The following is a 22,643-nucleotide window of genomic DNA, read 5'->3' as shown; positions in this document are numbered from 1 at the left end:
ATTGATAAGAACAGTAACAAAGTTTTACAATAGGATTTATTAAGCTCCCACCACCCGCTTGCATGTCTAGTTTGTGATCACTTATCATTTTCTAAATGGAGCGCGCCCTAACCTGTAATCCCCACCTGATGTCATATATACCAGAATATGTTTCAGCTTCTTGTTTTTGCTGATTATGAGAGCCAGTAAATAGAATTAATTGGTAGTTATTTTGCCTTAAGTACTGGGGAAAAGGAAAGCACAGCAATGAAAGAGATGGCTTTCATGTCAATGGTATTGTTTGGACACTACTCCCCTTTTTCCTTGGGGCAGAAGTAATTGCTTTGCAAATTCAGATTTACCGTGGAGTGGGAAGTGGGATGCAACCAAATGGGACAGCGATTCTCTAAGTTATTCAGAATGGCCATTACAATGGTGTCTTTTATGAATTCTCAGTGAACCCGCTTTCTACAACCTGTACTGACACATTAGGGTATTCATAAGAGGCCAACCCATGAAATAGTGGAAACTTTTGATAATTGGCTGAACCTTGCCACATATCTTAATAGTTGCCCAAATCTAAACTACTATAAGTGATTAAATGATTAAAATGCTAAAATCACATCTGACCAAAATTACTTAATATCTTGATAACTAATCCCTTAGAGAACTTAAGGAATGTGCTTTGATTGTAATGTGGGATTAAGAATTCTGCTGTTGAAATATTAAAAATATATTTCCACTTGTATTTTCTTTCCAGATTTGTTTGAAACTAGAAGTGCAGCCATGTTTAAAATTGTGTCTTTTGACACACCAAGTGGTGTAGTACTTGCAATTACCTTTGCAAGCAAAGTGAAAAGTAATTACCGAATAGATTGGAAGGCTGTGCAAAAAGAACACAGGGAACGGATACTATCAACAGATATTGAACAATGCAAGTAAGTTTCCTCTAGAGAGAGAGATTGTACAGAATATTTCTGTGTATTAGAACACTCCATTTCATCTCAGAAACATCTTATGACACCTACACCAGTGACTTTAATTGAAAAGGAAAAATAAAATTTAATTGCCAGTTTAAAAGGTGATAAATACAATTGTCATCAATTACAATTAACCTGTTGAAATTGCTTTGCCTGTTGATGTGAATGAAAAAATATTGAAAATATGTTGCAAGTCTTGATGTGTAAAGTTAATATTTAGTTTGACCTTTGGGAATCTACTAATGTTCATGCAGAACTTATATGTATTGTCACAGGACAATGATATCTTCCCCATGGAAGAAAAGAATTTATTTGGAAATGGAGGAATAAATTTTGGAGTGGATAGATTTGTTGAGAAAACTAGTGACAATTTATGATATTTTTAGGAATGTGAGTTTAATTTTTCTTTTAACCAGTAGTAAATTTAGTCAGTTTTTTTCCCAATACATTAGAAATGCTAGTACTCAATGTGGTGGATGAGGTATCAATTTAAAAAAAATGTGTTTCTTTGCTTAGATAGCATTGAAGCTGATTTCATCCATGTACTTTTTAATGGGATCTGAATGTTTCTGAAAACATCAGTTTGTATTCCTGTTTAGGTTAATATTCAACTTTGATCTCAAGTCCTACTGATAAAGGTTCTCTCACAGTGGCATTAGCTGAACAGAACCAAGATTTAAATGAAGGAACAGCAATTCTATTTCTGTCAGGACAGTATATGACTTGGGAAGAGAATCTGCAAGTGATAATGCTTTGTCACACTCTTGACCTATGCTTTGCAGAGAGATGAAATAAAGGGGAATTAGGTGGCCCTTGCTGCAAAAAACATAATTTCTGAACTGTTCCCACAACCAGATTGTTGACAAAATTTTTCTGGTTAAATCTCGGATCAATCCAGGATGTAGAGTTGGTGAGATCTAAGAGAAGTGGGTAGACTGTCTTGTTGCTGATAGTTAGAACATGGGGCCTCAGTGTCATGAATGTTATTTTCCAAAACAGTTCATGCCCAGATATTGCAAAACTGCCTAATTATCTGAGAAGTTATGGCTCAAATTAAATGTTTTACACTCATATGCAAAAAATCCACATTTTGACCTTATGGTGGAGGGATTGTCATTCGAAGATCCAACTGAAATGGTTGTTCCTTTTGGCTGGATCTCATGAACTGTTGCTGTGATGTCCAAGGCTTGAGTAAATTTTCTTCCAACATCTACTGCCTTCTCTATTTATGCTACATATGACTCCAACCAGAAGAGCTTCTTCCCCCCCCCCCCCCCCAAATTTCCATAGATCTATATCTTTTTTTTAGGGATCTTTGAAGTATCAAATGACCAAATAATACCTCAATGAAAATGGCAATCACATTCAGCACTCTCAAATTCATTTCTTTTGTTCATGAGGCCTCAAGTTTTTAGTTCTTAATGGAATTCAAACTGAGCATCTCTAAATGGCTTATTGATGTGGAAGTGAAGCTTGAAAGTCTTGGTAGTGACATCTTAATCTACATGCTTATGATTGATAGTATAGTTATTATGACCTAATTAATCAGATTGGATTTGTCTTGCTCTATGTAGATAGGGCATACTTATGCAATTTACCATATCATTAGATGGATACTAATTTTGTAATTGAATTTGATGTGCTGCAGATTAGCTTTCCTGAAGATTGTCCTTGGAAAGAAACTGAGATAAATGCTAATACTTTTGGCTGTTTGTTTGACAGAAAATGTTTCAACTCATCTTTGGATTCACATGACATGACAATATGAATTCTGCCAAAGGACCACATTGTAGCTTAGTATTAGGAATCAATATGCATACATTTTTTAAATTTGTCTCACTCAGCAAGCTGCTAACACAACGTAGCAGTTGGTATATGCTGTCTCAGAAACCTCTAAATCCTTCCCAAAGTCAGGTATTGAACTGGACAAGATTCGACATAGGGTGTAGTGGACAACGATGAAGTCTGTCAAAGCTTGCAATGGGATCTGGATGAGCTGGAAAAATGGGTGAAAGGTGAAATGTTTAAGGGGAACATGAGGGGAAACTTCTTCACTCAGAGAGTGGTGAGAGTGTGGATTGAGCTACTAGTGAAGGTGGTGGATGCAGGTTTGATTTCAACACTTAAGAGAAGTTTCGATAAGTACATTGCTGGGGGTGGTAGGGAAGGCTGATCCAGATGCAGTTTGATGGGACTAGGCCAAATAATGATTTAGTATGGACAAGATGGGCTGAAGGGCTAGATTCTGAATTGTAGTGCTCTATGACTCTATATGAGGGACTTGGTCTATGATGATAGCATTATTGGAGAAACAATTTTTAATGTAGGGAAGCTAAGGGAGATGCAAAAAAAAAAGGTTAAAAGTTGATTTGATCTGGAATTCACTAACTGTGATGTGGGAAATGATTTTGTTTGCAGTTGAAGGAAACTGGATTTATTCTTAAACAGGAAAGAACTGCTGGCTGTTCATACCATCTTGTATAGATGATTACTGATCATTTGGTGTTCTCTAACATTTTCTGTTTTAATTTTGGTTTAAATCATCTGTTTCTAGTTTCTTTCTAAGAAAAAGTGGTCAAAAATTCTCATCTTAAACTAGATAGTCACCTAGATAGAGAGAGCAAGTAATTGGTGCTGTTAAATAACTTGTTCATGAATGGACAGCAGTAACAAGACAGGGTACTATAATTGCACCATAATCCACTGATAAAGCAGAGATGCCACGTTCAAGATTGTACTTAGACAACTCTGTCCATGGAGATCAAGGTGAAGTTGACTCTTCAAAGTTTCAAAGTAGATTTATTATCAAAGTATGTACAGTGGCATGCAAAAGTTTGGGCACCCCGGTCAAAATTTCTGTTACTGTGAATAGCTAAGTGAGTAAAAGATGACCTGATTTCCAAAAAGCATGAAATTAAAGATGATACATTTCTTTAATATTTAAGCAAGATTACTTTTTTATTTCCATCTTTTACAGTTTCAAAATAACAAAAAAAGAAAGGGGCCCAAAGCAAAAGTTTGGGCACCCTGCATGGTCAGTACTTAGTAACACCCCCTTTGGCAAGTATCACAGCTTGTAAACACTTTTTGTAGCCAGCTAAGAGACTTTCAATTCTTGTTTGGGGGATTTTTGCCCATTCTTTCTTGCAAAAGGCTTCTAGTTCTGTGAGATTCTTGGGCTGTTTTGCATGCACTGTTCTTCTGAGGTCTATCCACAGATTTTCGATAATGTTTAGGTTGGGGGACTGTGAGGGCCATGGCAAAACCTTCAGCTTGTGCCTCTTGAGGAAGTCCATTGTGGATTTTGAGGTGTGTTTAGGATCGTTATCCTGTTGTAGAAGCCATCCTCTTTTCATCGTCAGCTTTTTTACAGACAGTGTGATGTTTGCTTCCAGAATTTGCTGGTATTTAATTGAATTCATTCTTCCCTCTACCAGTGAAATGTTCCCCGTGTCACTGGCTGCAACACAAGCTCAAAGCATGATTGATCCACCCCGTGCTTAACAGTTGGAGAGGTGTTCTTTTCATGAAATTCTTCACCGTTTTTTCTCCAAACATACCTTTGCTCATTGCAGCCAGAAAGTTCTATTTTAACTTCATCAGTCCACAGGACTTCTTTCCAAAATGCATCAGGCTTGTTTAGATGTTCCTTTGCAAACCTTTGATGCTGAATTTTGTGGTGAGGATGCAGGAAAGGTTTTCTTCTTATGACTCTTCCATGAAGGTCATATTTGTGTAGGTATTGCTGCACAGTAGAACAGTGCACCACCACTCCAGAGTCTGCTAAATCTTCCTGAAGGACTTTTGCAATTAAACAGGGGTTTTGATTTGCCTTTCTAACAATCCTATGAGCGTTCTCTCGGAAAGTTTTCTTGGTCTTCCAGACCTCAATTTGACCTCCACCGTTCCTGTTAACTGCCATTTTTTAATTACATTACGAACTGAGGAAATGGCTACCTGAAAACGCTTTGCTATCTTTTTATAGCCTTCTCCTGCTTTGTGGGCATCATTTATTTTAATTTTCAGAGTGCGAGGCAGCTGCTTAGAGGAGCCCATGGCTGCTGATTGTTGGGACAAGGTTTGAGGAGTCAGGGTATTTATAAAGGTTTGAAATTTGCATCACCTGGCTTTTCCTTATGATGACTGTGAACAAGCCATAGCCCTAACAAGCTAATTAAGATCGGAGACCTTGATAAAAGTTAATTTGAGAATTCAAATCTTTTGGGGTGCCCAAACCTTTGCATGGTGCTCCTTTCCTTTTTTCACGCTAAAATTGTACAAAACAAAAATAATACACTAATCTTGCTTAAAATGTTGAAAAGAATGTTTCATCTTTAACTTTCTGACTTTTGGAGATCAGTTAATCTTCTACTTTTTGACCAGGAGTACTCAAACTTTTGCATTCCACTGTATCTAGTATACGATCCTGAGATTCATCCTCCTGCAGGCAACCACAAAACAAAGAAACATCCTTTTACAATGGACAATCAACTTTTATATAATTGGTTTCAAAAAGGGATTAAATATATAGGAGATTGTTTTGAAGGAGGTATATTAATGTCATTCGATCAATTAAAGAATAAATATAAAGTATCAAATAACACTTTATTTTGTTACTTTCAATTAAGGGCTTACATAAGAGAAAAACTAGGTCAAACAATGTTATTGCCGAAATCTAAAGAAATAGAAATTTTAATTCAAAAAGGAAATATTAAAAAATTTATATCTTGTATGTATAATTTGATTCAAAAACAGGCAACTAAACAAGGAGTCCATAAGTCAAGACAAAAATGGGAAAGTGATTTGAATATTAAAATTGAAGAAACAAATTGGTCAAGACTATGTCTCGATAGTATGACAAATACAATAAATGTTCGGTTAAGATTAGTGCAATATAACTTTTTACATCAATTATATATTACACCACAAAAAATAAATAAATTAAATTCAAGTTTATCTGATCAGTGTTTCCAATGTAACCAAGAAACTGGTACATTTTTACATTCTACATGGTCTTGTTCTAAAATTCAACCTTTTTGGACAAATTTAAGACTTTTATTAGAACAAATTACAGGAATACAACTTCCTCATAATCCAATATTACTTTTACTAGGTGATATTGAAGGGACAAAACCGAAACTCAAACTAAATAAATATCAGAAAGAATTCATAAAAATTGCACTGGCTGTAGCCAAAAAGGCTATTGCAATTACTTGGAAATCAGATACATATTTAAGTATAGATTGTTGGAAAAAAGAAATCTATGGCTGTATTCCATTAGAAAAAATTACTTATAATTTAAGAGATAAATATGAAACATTTTTGAAAATCTGGGGCCCTTATTTACAAAAGACAGGATTAAATATATAGGTGCTCTGAAGAGGAAATTAATGGTTACTTGGGGAAAGAAATAAATATATATACTAAAGTTATTAAGAACTCCATGGAGCATGTGGAGACCTTCCAACAACCAGGCACTCTTTCTTTTCTTTTTTTTCCTTTCTTAATTTTTTTTATATAGGGAAGTTAGGGGGGAGGGGTTAAGGGGAGGGGGGAAGGGACACGTACTTTTTTTTTCTACACTTGTAATCATTTAAAAATGCAATTAAATAAAATTTTAAAAAAAACAAAAAAAAACAAAGAAACACCACGGAACCCATTTAAAGAAAACACCAAACACCCAACGTGGAAAAAAAGAAGAAATCACACGAACAGCAAAAAGCGGGAAGTAACACAGAAAATATTAAACATCAACCTGCAGAGCCAGTTCCACACCGAAACATCTCAATCAAATTGCTCAAATAGCAAAGACAGAGCAACCGCGAACACATGGAACATGGACCACAGAGTCCTCCAAAGACGAGTCCACAACCTTGGAGCACATTTAACACTGTGAATATTAAACTTCAAACCACAGAGTCCCACAGCCACCAGCCACACCAAGGTAATTGAACCTGCACCTTCCTCTGGCAGCAGCAAGACCTATTCCGGTCAAACACAGGGAGACGGCGCTGAACAGCGAGGAGTAATGGAGCCGACAGTGGGTTCGTGTTCTGCCATTGGGAAATAATGGCTACAGACTCCAGTCTCAACCTCACCAAAATCCCCAACAGACAGCAAAAGTTGGTTCCATCTTGTCATAACATTTCCGTGGGATCTTTTCACGCTACTGTGGATTGCTGCCATATCTCGCAGTTTAATTTTTTCCACTGCATCAGAACAGTAACCCAGGCCACATAATTATGATTTCTTTGATTTCAATAAAGAACAAATGACACATTGTGCACAGAGATTTGCCAGCATCATTGTCTTCCCATGTTTGCGGGCTGCCACTGACTGTACTCATCTAACTGTAAAGGCATCTCTTTAAACACCTCAATCTTTTCATGAGCAGAAAAGGTTTCCATTCTCTGTGTGAAGTTTATCATGATCAGTGGGGAAAAGTTTCTTCTGGTGAATGTCACCTTTCTGGGAAGAACACATGATTCTTCTATCAGGCAAGCACCCTTCCTGATAGTTTCAATGGATCCGGGAGAAAAACAAGGCATCGCTCCACCTTCCAAGTGTATTAATACCAGTGTGTTCTCCAACCATAGCCAGTGAATGCAGTTGCAGCAAGAACAATGTAAAATGGGATCACTGTGGAAAATGTAGATTCCTGAAGAAGCAGTTTTGTCTGCATCATTTTGGAGAGCAATACACTGCATAGAAACAGACGTGGAGATTTTGTCATGTGTTTCACAGCTTTGCCAATTGGAGACAGTACTCAAAACAGGAAGAGGGGAGCAAGGAGACCGAGACTCTGAGAGCCAAGCACAGAGCAAGAAGAAGGAGGAAGTTCGACTCCGATCTTCAACTTCCAGCTGCTCACATGAAGTGAGCATAGACTACACAGGATGCATGGAAGTCAACAAAATAAATTCCCATATGTAAACATAATTCATAACATCAGATGGTACATCACGTTGTAGCAGCCAAAAGAGCCCAGATGCACTTAAAATCTCTTAATAATACCCTCTTGCACTTGCACTGAATACAAGTTCATTAATGTACAATGGAAGGTTGCTGCACAAGATCCTGTACATTGCAGGTAACGTTTTATTGAAAATAGGAGACTGGTTAACTAACAGGTAGCTGGAGTTGGCATAAATATGTCTTTTCCTTTATGCTGAGTAATTCATTGGTGTTGTGTATATAATATTTGAGTAATGTGTGTGTGTGTGTGTATATAGATTAAGCATTCTTGTTCACCAATAATTCATTAAGGATTATATGTATAAATATGTGAATTGCATACACCATCATGCTACCTTGTGATATATGTGCGCCTCATTTAAAGTAAACCCGAAGTTAGACTCATTTCAGATTCCCATGTCTTCCATTTGAATTACTGTAATGTTTTGAAGTTACAAAACTTAAGAGTGGAGTACCCCACAAGGATCATTGCTGAGTCTTCACCATTTTTTTAAAACATTTTTTTAATTAGTTTTTCAAAACATTTTACAAATTAAAAACCCCAAATCCCAATGAGGAGCATTAATACAGTGCAAAATTAAGCGTACAATAACAATGTGCTACAAAGGAAGATAATTTAACAAAAAAGCACCTAAATTAAAGACAAGTAAGCTTAGTGTCCTCCCCAAGCCCCAAAACACAAGATAAAAAACAACAACAACTCCAGACCGACCACAACACAGTATAAAGAGTATAGGTCAGGACAGTCAAACTCCCAGACTGTGAATACACTTAGCAGCAGAGGATAATAATACCTACTACCAGAGGAAAAAAAAGGGGAGCTGAAAGCAAGGGACCAAAAAGAAGAAAAAAAAGAAAAAAAAAACCCTAGTCAGGAGGAAGGTTATGAAAGTACTCGATAAAAGGTCCCCAGACCTTATGGAACTTTAGATCCGAATTAAGAACTGAATAATGATTTTTTTCGAGGTCCAAGCATGCCATAATGTCGTTAAGCCATTGCGCATGAGTGGGCGGGGCAACATCTCTCCATCTAAGGAGGATCAAGCGTCTAGCCAGGAGAGAGGCAAAGGATAGTATTCGGCATTTGGTCGGACCCAGACATAAATCTGTCTCGCCCCAAAAACCGAACAGAGCAATTAAGGGGTTTGGTTCTAGGTGCTGATTCAGAATACCCGATAATGTAGTGAAGACATCTTTCCAGAATTTCTCCAAGCTAGGACAGAGCCAGTACATATGGATGAGAGAGGCCACGCCCCTCTTGCATTTATCACAGAGCGGTCTAATGCCAGGGTAGAATCAAGATAGTTTAGATTTAGACATATGGGCTCTGTGAACAATCTTAAACTGTAAAAGGCAATGGCGAGCACAAAGAGAGGTTGAGTTAACCGATTTGAGAACTGAGTCCCAGCTCTCCTCGGATAAGGAGATATTTAAATCCTGCTCCCAGGCCATTTTAATTTTATCCACAGGGGCCCGTCGTAAGGCTGCTAGTTTATCTCGGATAATTGATATTAAACCTTTACCTAGTGGAGTAATGGAAAGAAATAGGTCCATAGCATTTTTCGCAGGCATTTCAGGAAAGTTAGGAATTAAAGGAGCAATAAAGTGTCGGATTTGGAGATATCTGAAAAAGTGAGCGTTAGGCAGGTTGAACTTAACAGAGAGTTGCTGAAAAGAAGCGAAGTGATTATCAATGAAAAGATCTTCAAAATGTCTAATGCCCTTCCTATACCAAACATGGAATGCTGAATCGTACGTAGTAGGTAAAAAAAGGTGATTATGTGCGACAGGGCTAGAAATGGAAAACCCCTGGAAACCATAGCATTTCCTAAACTGAGCCCATATACGCAAAGTGTGTCTAACAAGAGGATTAGCTATTGATCTGGGCAGATCAAGCCATGCCACCCTCTTTTTTAGATTTTTGGAGGTGGATTTTATTAATTCTAGAGCGCTTATTCTGCCACAGATATGACAAAATAATAGAGTCTAAGGAATCAAAAAAAAGATTTAGGAATAAAAATTGGGATAGATTGAAATAAGTATAAAAATTTGGGGAGATCATACATTTTAACAACATTAATACGACCTACCAAAGACATAGATAGAGGTGACCATTGTACCAGACTCTGTTTTATAGCATATGAAAAGTTGACAAAGTTTTCACGAAAGAGATCTTTAAACTTCCTTGTGACTGTAATTCCAAGATAAGTAAATTGATTATGGACTACTTTAAAAGGGAGATCACGAAATATTAGTTCTTGTGCTTCTTTATTTATTGGGAAAAGTTCACTCTTATGTAAATTAAGTTTATAGCCAGAGATCTGGCTAAACTGGTCAAGAAGTGAAAACATTAGAGGTAAGGATGTAGATGGATTTGAGAGAAAGAGTAATAAGTCATCAGCATAGAGAGAAACTTTATGCTCAACACCCCCTCTCCAAATCCCGGTCAATTCAGGACAGTTTCGAAATGCTATCGCCAGAGGTTCTATAGCCAAATCAAAGAGAAGGGGACTTAAGGGGCATCCCTGACGGGTGCCACGTTTGAGATTAAATACTTGGGATTTCTGAAAATTAGTTAAAACAGAAGCAGTAGGACACAGGTACAGCAATTGGATCCAAGAGATGAAACTTTGGCCGAGGTCAAATTTTTCTAAGACTGCAAAAAGTCTAAGACTCCACTCTATACGATCTAATGCTTTCTCCGCATCGAGGGAAATAACACATTCAGGAGTCCCAGTTGGAGCTGAGTATAAAATATTAAATAGACGCCGAATATTTTTTTAAAAAAAAAGGGAGACAGTTTTTAATAAAGCCTGTTTGGTCATCAGAGATAATGGAGGGAATAATGGTTTCTAATCTATGAGCCAACACTTTAGCTAAGATCTTTACATCAACATTGAGCAGAGAGATCGGCCTGTACGAGGAACACTCTGTTGGGTCTTTGCCCTTTTTTAAAAGAAGAATAATAGATGCCTCATTGAAAGAGGGTGGCAATTTGCCATAATTAAACAAGTCAGATAATACTGAAAGTAACTGAGGAGAAAGAAGTGAGGAAAATGATTTATAAAATTCTACAGGGAACCCATCCGGTCCAGGAGATTTCCCTGAGGACAGTGCAGAAATTGCAAAAGATATTTCTTCTGATGATATAGGCGCATTGAGTTTGGCTTTGAAATCAGATGAGAGTGAGGGGATATTCAGATTCTGTAAAAATTGATCAACAGAGATATTGTCATTCAGAGATTCAGAGGAATAAAGCCGAGAATAAAAATTTTTAAATGCGTCATTAATTTCTAAATGATCCGATGTAAAGTCTCTGTTCTCCTTCTGGATCTTTGTAATATGTTGTTTGGCTTTGGAGCGCCTCAGCTGATTGGCTAGGAATTTACCAGACTTATCCCCATGAATGTAAAAGCGACACTTGCTTTCGAGAAGTTGGCGTTCGACAGGTTGAGTGGACAGAAGGTTAAATTTAGTTTGGAGTTCAATACGCTTCTTGTATAATTCAGGGTTCTTAGTTTGGGCATATATTTGATCCAAATCTTTAATCTGGTTAATGAGGTCTGATCGATCTGCACGGGATCTTCTGTTGAGATTTGCTGTGTAAGAGATTATTTGACCCCTCAGATATGCTTTCATGGCATCCCAGACAATCTGGGATGGCACTTCAGGTGATGTATTAGTGTTAAAATAAAAGGTTATCTGGTCCTTAATAAATTTTACAAAATCATCAAGTCTTCACCATTTAATGCCTATATCAGTAACTTAGAGGAATTGTTTCGTTGTTGCCAGGTTCAGTGAGGACACAAGGAAAAGTGGGAAAGCAAGTTGTGAAAAAGACACAATAGTTTGCAAAGTCACATAGGTGGGTTAAATGCATATGCAAAAATTTGGGCATTGATTTTGTAAAATGGGAAAGTGGAACTTTGTTTTAATGGTGAGGGGCTACTAAGTGTTGTAGGATCTCTGACATCCTACATATTACATGTAGGCAAAGTAAGTGAGTCGTAAAATAAATGGAGCGTCAATCTTTATTGTAAAAAGAACAGAGAACAACAGCAGTGACGTCTTGATATAACTTTGATAACATTCCTGAAGTACTGCATACAATTCTGGTCTCAATTGATTTGAAGGCAGTTCAGAGAATATTAGCTAGGTTGTTTTCCAGGTTGAAAGTTTGCATATGAGGAAAGGTTAGACCAAAAGACATTAAATTTAGAATAGAAAGTTAATCCCAAAGAATGAAGGTTAGAATTGGCTCTGAAGGACAGTGTGACTGTCTGCATTATTCAGGGCTTCATAACTGGAATAGAAAATAATGTGTTGAATGCTCAGACTTGGAGGGTAATAAGTAAGGACCCTGTTATGTTGGGGGAGAGGGTACAGGGTTAGGGTAGGGGCATATTTTGTAGGAAATGGAGGAATTGTGGGTGAGGACAGCATTGATTGTAGAGGAATGGAATCCCCATTTTTCAAACAAAAATAAGAGGTTATCTTGGATGTCCTGGAATGAAAAACCTCATCCTGCAGAAAGATGCAGCAGAGATGAAGGAAGCAGAGTCAGAATCAAGTTTAATATCGCTGACGTATGTCATGAAATTTGTTGTTATGCTGCAGCAGTACATTGCAATACATAATAACAAAAACCACAAATTACAGTAAGAAGTGTGTGTGTGTATACATATATGTTTAAAAGTTAAATTAAGTAATTAGTACAAAAAGAGAAAGGAAGTAGTGAGGTAATGTTTATCAGTTCAATATTCAGAAATCTAATAGCAGGCAGGAAGAACTAACTACGTTGACTCAGGCCTAGGGGGCCTTGTATGGCAAGACAGAAAGAAGCTGTTCCTTGATTGGTGAGTGTGTGTGCTTTCAGACTCCTGTACCTCCCCCATGATGGTAGAAATGAGAAGAGGGCATGTCCCGGGTGATGGAGGTCCTTAATGATGGATGTTGCCTTTTCAAAAGTTCAAAGGTCGAATTTAATGTCCGAGAAATGTATAAAATATACATCCTGAAATGCTTTTTCTTTGCAAACATCCACAAAAACAGAGAAATGCCCTAAAGAATGAGCGACAGTTAAATGTGAGAACCCCAAGGTCCCCCCCCCCCCAGTTCCCCCTCCTGTGTGTAAGCAGCAGCAAGCAGTGAATTCCCCCCCACCACCACCAGCAAAAATAAGCATATCGGTACCATCACTGAGCCCAAGCGTATGCTAAGCAATAGCAAAGACACCGATCAAAGTTACCCCAAAGGCTTCACATTTCATCCGACGTGACAAACCACAGTTTCTCTCTCTCCATGGCAAGAGAGAGGGAGGTGTCCCCCATTTTTACAGCGAGCGGGAGACACAACAACAGCCTGCTGGTTTACAATGTTAAAAGTCCGTTTTGTTGCTTTTTTCAAGCTCTGTGTCCAAAGATCTCAAAGACCTCGGGTCTTCGGGCGACAGCGAAAGATTTTCCGGCCTCCTCGATGACACACGAGTCTCCTGCTGTGACACCGACCCTCAATCCGCCCGTCTCCAGAGCCCGGAGATCTTAGGCTTCCAAACACTAGGTCGCCTCTCAGGCCGACTCCTTGGCATGTCGAATAACAGCCAGAAGTGAAACCCCGACAATGGGTCCCATTCCCACAAAGGACTGAAGCCTGCATGTAACTCCAGGTCAGGGTCTTCAAAAGAACCCTGAAAGGGAGAAATAAAGATATTAACGGTAGAAATAGAGCTGTTTCAGAAGATGCAAGCAAAGGAGTTGCCATTAGGCACCATCATTCCTCCTGAGCTCTGCCATCACCTGATGCCTTTTTTGAGACATTGCTCCCTGAAGATGTCCTGGGTGCTGGGAGTCTAGTGCCTGTGATGGAGATGGCAGAGTTCACAACTTTCTGCAGCTTATTTCAATCCTGTGCACTGCCCTACCCCGTACCAGGTGATGATGCAACCTGTTAGAATGCTCTCTGCAGTACATCCATAAAAACTCGCGAGTGCCTTTGGAGACATACCAAATCTCCTCAAACTCCTGATGAAACGTAGCCATTGCCACGCCTTCTTTGTAACTGCATTGAGATGTTGGACCCAGGATAGATCCGCAGAGAGCCAGGAACTTGAAATTGCTCACTCTTTCCGCTTCTGATCCCTCGATAGGGACTGGTGTGTGTTCCCTTGTCTTGTGCTTTCTCAAGTGCACAATCAATTCTATAGTCTTACTCCTGTTCAGTGCAAGGTTGTTGCTGCAATACCACTTAACCAGCTGACCTGTCTCACTCCTGTGCGCCTTCTCGTCACTATCTGAAATTCTGCCAACAACAGTTGTGTCATCAGCAAATTTATAGATGGTATTTGAGCTATGCCTAGCCACACAGTCATGAGTGTAGAGAGAGTAGAGGAGTAGGCTAGGCACCCAGCACTCATCCTAAAGGTGCACCAGTGTTGTTTATTAGAAAGATGGAGATGTTATTTCCGATCCGCATGGACTGTGGTCTTCCAGTGAGGAAATCAAGGATCTATTTGCAGAGGGAGATACAGAGGCCCAAGTTTTGGAGGTTTTTGATCAGAAAGGAAGGTATGATTGTGCTGTAGTCAATAAAGTGCAGCCTCACATAAGTATTAGTATCGTCCAGGTGATCCAAGGCCACATGAAGAGCCAGTGAGATCGCATCCGCTGTAGACCTATCGTGGCATTTAGGAAAAATACAGTGGGTCCAGGTGCCACTGGGGCCTTTCACTTTGTGAGGGTTCACCCTCTTGAAAGATGTTCTGATGTTGGCCTCCAAGACACAGATTACAGGGTCACCTGATGCTGCAGATATCCTCATAGCTGAAGTTTTATTCTCCCTTTCAAAGTGTGCAGAAAAGATGTTGAACTCACCTGGGAGTGAAACGTCACTGCCCTTCATGATGTTAGGTTTCACTTTGTGGGAAGTAATGGCCTGAAAACCCTGCCAGAGTTGACGTGCATGGATTCCAACTTTAACCTCCATTGGAATTGTTCTTTTGCTCTTGAGGTAGCCCTCCGTAAGTTGTACCTGGCCACCTTGTATAGTCCTGGCTCACCAGACTTGAATGCTGCAGATCTAGCCCGCAGCAAACTACAAATCTCCAGGTTCATCAGCAGCTTTTGATTTGGGAATGTAAGGTTTTTATAAAAGGCACACACTCATCCTCACAGGTTTTAATGAAGTTAGTGACAACTGTGGCATACTCATTCAGACTTGAAGCTGAATCCCTAAATACTGTCCAGTCCACTGACTCAAAGCAGTTCTGTAAGCACTCCTCCCCCTTCCTTTTCTATACCTCCTTGGTCCTCTCTACTGTTGCTGCAGTCTTCGGTCATTGCATATACTCTGGGAGTAGAAGTACAGCCAGGTGATCAGACTTTCCAAACAGTGGACATGGGATGGCATGATAAGCATTCTTAATGGTAGTATAACAGTGTTCCAGTGTGTTAACTCCTCTGGTTCCACAAGTGACATGTTGGTGATAATTAATTAGGGACTTTTTCTGGCTGGCCTGGTTAAAGCTATAGGAAAGGTATCAGGGTGTGTTGTTTCATGCCTGTTAATCACGTCGCTCAGTTCATTTAGAGCTGTTTCAACACGGACCTGAGGTGGAATGTACGCCTCTACCAGGACGATAGCTGAAAACTCCCTCAACAGATAAAATGGACGACACTTGATCACTAGATGTCTCAGGTTGGGTGAGTAAGACTGGAGCAGAACCGCCACATTTGTGCAACGAGAGGAGTTAATCATAAAGCATACTGCACTTTCTCTGTCCTTGAAACTTTGAACTGAGAGAAGTGAATAGCATTCTTACACGTGACAAGGTAGGAAGAGGTATAGTCAAGGTAACTGTGGGAATCAGAGTTTGTGAACGGTGTCAATAGAAAATGGAAACAAAGATCAAGAAAAGGGTCAAGAGTTAACCTAGGTAAATTGGAGCACAGAGTGGAAGATGGAGGCAAAATGAGGGAATAAGTTTTGGGAAAAGATGAGAAAACACACCTGTGTTTCATAAAATGAGAAACTACTAAGTATCAAGGAGTACAATGAAGGAAATCTTAAGAAGTTAGGAACTGAGGAATACAGTAAAGCAAATCTTCAAAAGTAGCTTCTCGGTTCAACAGTGAAATACTAATGGTGTAGAATTTAACATGATTTTGCTCTTTCAGAATTTGCAAAGGATAGGATCACATTTTCTCAGGTCCTGGTGTACAATGCACAGTTTTAATCTTCAAACAAAACTGCATTGTAAAATTTTTAAAAAGATTAGAAAATTTTACTGCTATCTTGGAGGTTAGAAAAATTCTGAAGAAATGAACAAGTTGGAATTTGCTCTTTTTGTGAAAGGAGGTCCACAGGAAGTCTTGAGTGAACAGATAGAATGTTCAAGGATAATACATAGTATAGTTCAATTTTATAAGAATAGATCAGGACAGCAATTGAGGCAAAACAGTTTAATGAACAGCAAATTTATCTAAAACAAGAAGCAGAGAGTAAGGACAGGAGGTTATTTAGAATGAATTAGTTATTTTGGATTCATGACCATTGATTTTTGGATTCACCCAGAAGAGACTACAAAAAAACCAAGGATTATAAAAATGACATCAGTACTCATCAGTTCCTTAAAGATGCCAGGAGAAATAACTCAAAATAATGATCAGAAAGTGGACATTACTACTACAGGAAATGGTAGAGAAATAGCTTAGATCCCTTCAAACAAGTTATGTAAGGATTTCATAGATATGGGAATTAAAAGACACTCTGACACTTTGAATAAGTTGAATGAAACTGCATAAATTTTATGATAAGGGTGCAAGCACAGACCAGTTGAAGAATATGACTCCTGTGAGGTGTGTAAGCTCTAGCCAGATCAGAATAAGTTCTTAACAGTTATAGACCTGAAACATTTTGCAGACCAGACAGGTCTCAGCACAAAATGTTGACTGTTCATTTCCTTCTTTAGAGGCTGCCTGATCCACTGAGTTCCTCTAGCCTTTTATGTGTGTTGATCCTGAAACATTGACTGTTTATCTTCATTCAGAAGTTGCCGAATCTACTGGTTATTTCCAGCATTTTCTGTTTTTGTTTCAGATTTCCAGCATCAGCAGATTTTTATTTTCAAAGATTATATACTTTTGAAATATAGTTGCAGAATTACATGTATTTTGCAAACACTGGCTGTAAAGGATTTTTTTATTGCAGTTTAGTAATTGGAGATTGATAAGAATTCTGAAGAGGAACAACAGGAAACAGGGAAAATGTAATTGTAATTAACACATTTTTTTATTTATAGGGATAAACTATGGTGCAATGCACCAGCACCTCCATATAATTCTGTTGAAGTAATTCTACAAAACCTGGGTGAAAATAAAAAAATTATTAAAATGATTAATATTGAGCCACTTAAGTATCGAGGATATGATCCTTCAGGTAAGGTGCTATCATAATTTATTTTCAGCTATTCTAAGTGGTATTTTAACAGACTTCATGTGCATATAAACTAATTTTTAAATTGATATTTAGCTTAAGCATGCATATTTAAAAATTCCTTTTGTTTCTCAAATTGAGTTATCTGAGCATGAGCAATTTAAGAAAATGTCTCAGTTTCTAAGGGATGCAAACGGGTGTTTTAGGGAGAAATGCAAAATACTGTCAAGGGTCCTATGTTACCAGCGTACAGGTCTGGAAGCATTGTCCTTGTCGAGCTTTGGAGTGGTGGTTGGGGACTCTGGTGGAGAATCTTCACTCAAAGTTGAGATTAGAAATAAATGATTGTAGAAATGTTGGTGCATTGGCCAAAAATTAGATCTTCATAGATTGGGAAGGAAGGATACCTTCCATGATGATTGATGGTGGAGTGTCAGATCACCAAGAGAAATCAGGCTTTCAGTGAGGAACAGTGATCAAGTTGAGATTGATGTGTTCATTTGGGACCTCTACTTAAAAGAGGGAGAGGAGGAAGAAAGGTTGGCTCGAGTTCCTGTAGAGTGTAGTATTCAACTCAGAGAACTTATTTTCAAAAAAGTAGATGCTGGAAATCTGAAATAAAAACAAAAATGTCTGGGAATGTTCAGCAAGTCAAGTTCAAAATGATAATCAAAATCAGGTTTATCATCACCGGCATGTGATGTGAAATCTATTATCTTAGCAGCAGCAGTTCAATGCAATATATAATCTAGCAGAGAAAAATAAATAATTTAAAAATAATAATAAAAAACAAGTAAATATATATTGTGTATATTGAATAGATCAAAATATGTGCAAAAACAGAAATACTGTATTTTTTTTAAAGTGAGGTACTGTCCAAAGATTCAATGTCCATTTAGGAATCAGATGGCGGACGAGAAGAAGCTGTTTCTGAATCTCTGAGAGTGTGCCTTCAGGCTTCTGTACCTCCTACCTGATGGTAACAGTGAGAAAAGGGCATGTGTTCAAACTAGAAAGAATGGTTATGTTTTTGAACAGAGCCAAATCAGCTTTCCAAAATGCAAAGCCCTGCAGATTTATTCCCTCTCACTGGCCTGAAATATTTATCATACAAAAGGCATTCTACTCTCACCACTTTGCATCAATGGATAAAAGCAACAGTTATCTGTATTTATAAAGCATCTATTAAAGTGGGAAAGGTGTTCCATCATTTCTCATTACATATTAATTATATATTATGACAGGTGACCAACAAAGGTTTTAGAATGCAATGTAAAGAATGAAGAAGAGAGACAGGCATGGGATGGAAATACAGAGCTTAGTGTTAAATAACTGAAGTGTGGCTGGATGCTGTCACACAATTAAAAGCTTGATTGCATAAGAGGTCAGACTTGGTGAATCAAACATCTTGGAGGTGTATGAATGCTAATTAGAGGGAGTGAGGTTAGGGAAGAGTAGAAAGTAGCAAATATACAACAGGGTTTGCTGAAATTGGAGTGAGAGGATTACTTATAGGATGTAAAATTGAACGAGAGAAGATTCTCTGAGAGGGCACTTCAGCTGAATTTCTCTGCTGGTGTCTGTTTTTCTGCACTCTTCAATTGTCATTATATGTTGCCGTTACTAAAAATATATGTATATGCGTGTATGTATGTGTATATGTACATTTAGTATATGAAAGTAGTAAGTTAAGTCTCAGGATCAGAGCGGGCCAAAGGATAAGGTATTGAAACTAATTTTATTAAATAGATTTTTAAGGAAAAATTAGGGAAAGGATTCCTTAAGTTTGGAATGGTAACTAAAGGCTAATTATGGAGTGACAGGATTAGAGAATACACAAAATGAGAGATGTAGAGTTAGTTGATGACTTGGACTAAGGATATTCCAGGGATAGAGAAGGTGGAGATCGTGTCTATTTAAAAAGGGTGAAATTTTAGACTTGAGGAATTGGAATACAGTGCCATGCCTCACCATGCAGGCTATGGTCTCTTCTCACTGCTTTGATCGGGGGGAGGTACAAAAGCCTTAGGTCCCACACCACCAAGTACAGAAATAGTTATTATCTGTCAACAATCAGCCTCCTGAAACTTTGCTCACCTCAATACTGAACTGATTCCACAACCTATGGACTCACTTTCAAGGATACCACAACTCGTGTTCTCGGTATTATCTATTTACCTATTACTATTTTTGTATTTACACATTTTATCTTCTTTTGGACATTGATTGTTTACCAATTTTCATTTGTCTGTAGTTTTTCATTAATTCTATTGCATTTCTTTGTTATATTGTGAATACCTACAATAGAATGAAGCCCTGGGTAGTAAATTGTGTTATATATACACTTTGATCTTTGAATACTGAGAAAAGGACAGACAGCCAACACTGCAATAATGAAATCTGAAACTGAGAGACAGTTTCTGCCTCAGACGAGCCAAGGTGGATAGTTGTTGTGATAGAAATAGGTGATTATGCGCTGGAAGGGAATATAGGTTCAGAATTTGGTTTGAATCAAATTGCATATTGAATTTCAAGACTGTTTTGATCCAACAGGGGGAGAATAAGGATATGAAAGATGGAAGTCAGATCATGGTTCAGCAGGTGAGCCATTAATGAAGTATGACAATGAACATTGAAACAAAGAAGTAGTTAAATACAGTCATTATTAAGATTTGGGAAAATTCATAGAGGGTGCATAAAAAAGCAAGCTGTTTTGGGTGATCTAAGGAACTAATTTTTCATGGTTTGAACTTTGATTGAAATGACAAGAGGAGCTGGATTATGTCAGATGGAATAGTCAAGGAGTTAGCTGTGACTTTGGGGGAACAAAGTATGTGGAAGTGGAGGACAGTTTAGTCAACACAGCCAGTTCAATAAAAAGAGAAGAGGCAAGATGAGTTGAAATGATGCTGCTGGGAAGAAGATTAATGACCTCACTACTGATGCAAGTCAATGACCAAAGTATTAAATCCCAACTACCAACAACTGCATAGATAAACACAAAAACCTGCTGCTACCACAACACTCTCACAAATCCTACAGCTTACACACCCAGCTATTCGCATGGCAGGCATATCATACAGTTACATATCTTTCAAAACACTCATCCTTAGATAACAAACTATCACCAACTACATCAGTAGAGTAAATTAGTTCTGCCCAAACATGTTATAATTTTCCTTGTCCATAGAGTGGTATTATATTACTGTATTCAAAATTATTTGAGTTTCTTCCAGAATCTCGTGAGTTTTGTAAGGTGGTCAACAATGTTTTAACTGGTTCAGTGACAAGCTCTTCATAACTGTACTGTAGATGAATCTGGGCAAAGTCAGCTGGTTTGTAAGGTTTTCACCCTTTAACTTCTTAAGTACTATCTTATAAATGTTACTTTAATTACTCAGCATTATTTTAGAACATAGAATAGTACAGCACAGTACAGGCCTTTCAGCCCACAATGTTTGCGAATCCTTAAACCCTGCCTCCCATATAACCCCGCACCTTAAATTCCTCCATATACCTGTCTAGTAGTCTCTTAAATTTCACTAGTGTATCTGCCTCCACCACAGACACAGGCAGTGCATTCCACGCACCAACCACTCTCTGAGTGAAAAACCTTCCTCTAATATCCCCCTTGAACTTTCCACCCCTTACCTTAAAGCCATGTCCTCTTGTATTGAGCAGTGGTGCCCTGGGGAAGAGGCACTGGCTGTCCACTCTATCTATTCCTCTTAATATCTTGTATACCTCTATCATGTCTCCTCTCATCATCCTTCTCTCAAGTTTAACTTTTGTTTCCCTGATCTCTACGACATTCAGTTTATTGTACTCAAGGCAAGAAGAAAATGTGGTTAATGCCTAGGCCATTTCTTTCATTCCTTATTATTTTTCATGCCTTTGCTCCTAAAGGATTATGCATTTACTTATTCTCCTTTTTACATGGCTCTAAAAGCACCTACAGTATTTTTCTCTACTTCTGACCTGTATTCTATATAATCTTTGTCCTTTTTAATCAATTTTGATCATTTTTGGCTATCTTCAAGAAACACTCAAGTCTTTACATTGGATACTGTTACACATATGTGGTACCATGAAAATCCAATAATCAGGCACCCTACAGTTGGTGGTGGTGTTGCACGGCCATATTTTCCAGACTATTGGATGGCATTGATTTCTCCCCCCCCCCCCCCCGATTTGTTTCTATTAACACAAACATTAACTTTCATTGTTAGGTGCAGACAATAATTGCTCCCATGTGGTTTTCAGTTTTCAAAGAAATGTACATTCATTGAGAATTATGAAATATTTATTTTAGTGTTTGTTGATTATCTGCAGATAAACATTGTGATTCTAATTCTGCAATACTTTGTCAATTCCATGTAGCATCTGCTTAAGTAATTGGCTTTATTTAAGTTCAGACTTCCAGTGTCAGATAGGCCTGCGCCTTTTTCGGACTATGAATACAAACTTGTGTTTATCATATGCTCATTTTTCTTTCCTAGAGGTTGCTTACAAACTAAATATCATTACACAAATTAAGGTCCAAAATAACCTGTTCTCACATTAGAAAAAACATAGAGAACCTATCGCACAATACAGGCCCTTCGGCCCACAAAGCTGTGCCGAACATGTCCTTACCTGGGAAATTACTAGGGTAACCCATAGCCCTCTATTTTTATAAGCTCCGTGTACCTATCCAAGGAGTCTCTTAAAAGACCCTGCGTTTAATAAAAAAAAACAACTTGCCCCTGACATCCCCTCTGTACTTACTTCCAAGCACCTTAAAACTGTGCCCTCTCGTGATAGCCATTTCAGTCCTGGGAAAAAGCCTCTGACTGTCTACACGATCAATGCCTCTCATCATCTTATACACCTCCATCAGATCACCTCTCATCCTCTGTCGCTCCAAGGAGAAAAGGCCAAGTTCACTCAACCTATTTTCATAAGGCATGTTCCCCAATCCAGGCAACATCCTTGTAAATCTCCTTTGCACCCTTTCTATAGTTTCTGCATCCTTCCTGTAGTGAGGCGACCAGAACTAAGCACAGTACTCCAAGTGGGGTTTGACCAGGGTCCAATATAGCTGCAACATTACCTCTCAGCTCCTAAATTTAATCCCATGATTGATGAAGGCCAATGCACCGTATGCCTTCTTAACCACAGAGTTAACCTGCACAGTAGCTTTGAGTGTACTATGGAGTCGGACTCCAAGATCTCTCTGATCCTCCATTCTGCCAAGTGTCTTACCATTAATACTATATTCTGCCATCATATTTGACCTAC

General features: G+C 38.3%; 1 protein-coding gene across 3 annotated transcripts in view; it reads left to right on the top strand.

Moving 5' to 3' along the window:
• Positions 1-22,643, top strand: part of LOC140736964 (uncharacterized) — a 35,500-nt gene that overhangs the window by 2,531 nt on the left and 10,326 nt on the right. For all 3 annotated transcript variants that reach the window (XR_012101031.1, XM_073063017.1, XM_073063016.1), the window contains exons 2-3: positions 740-917; positions 17,230-17,366. Coding sequence is in view for 2 of the 3 variants with exons in the window: in XM_073063017.1 (XP_072919118.1) it covers positions 740-917; positions 17,230-17,366 (315 nt within the window). In the remaining variant the exon portion in view is untranslated. The remainder of the gene's footprint in view (positions 1-739; positions 918-17,229; positions 17,367-22,643) is intronic.

Source organism: Hemitrygon akajei, chromosome 12 (assembly GCF_048418815.1).
Source record: "Hemitrygon akajei chromosome 12, sHemAka1.3, whole genome shotgun sequence".
NCBI classification, from domain to species: domain Eukaryota; kingdom Metazoa; phylum Chordata; class Chondrichthyes; order Myliobatiformes; family Dasyatidae; genus Hemitrygon; species Hemitrygon akajei.
Note: the sequence above shows the minus strand (reverse complement) of the source record. Positions and strands in the feature narration are given on the sequence as shown.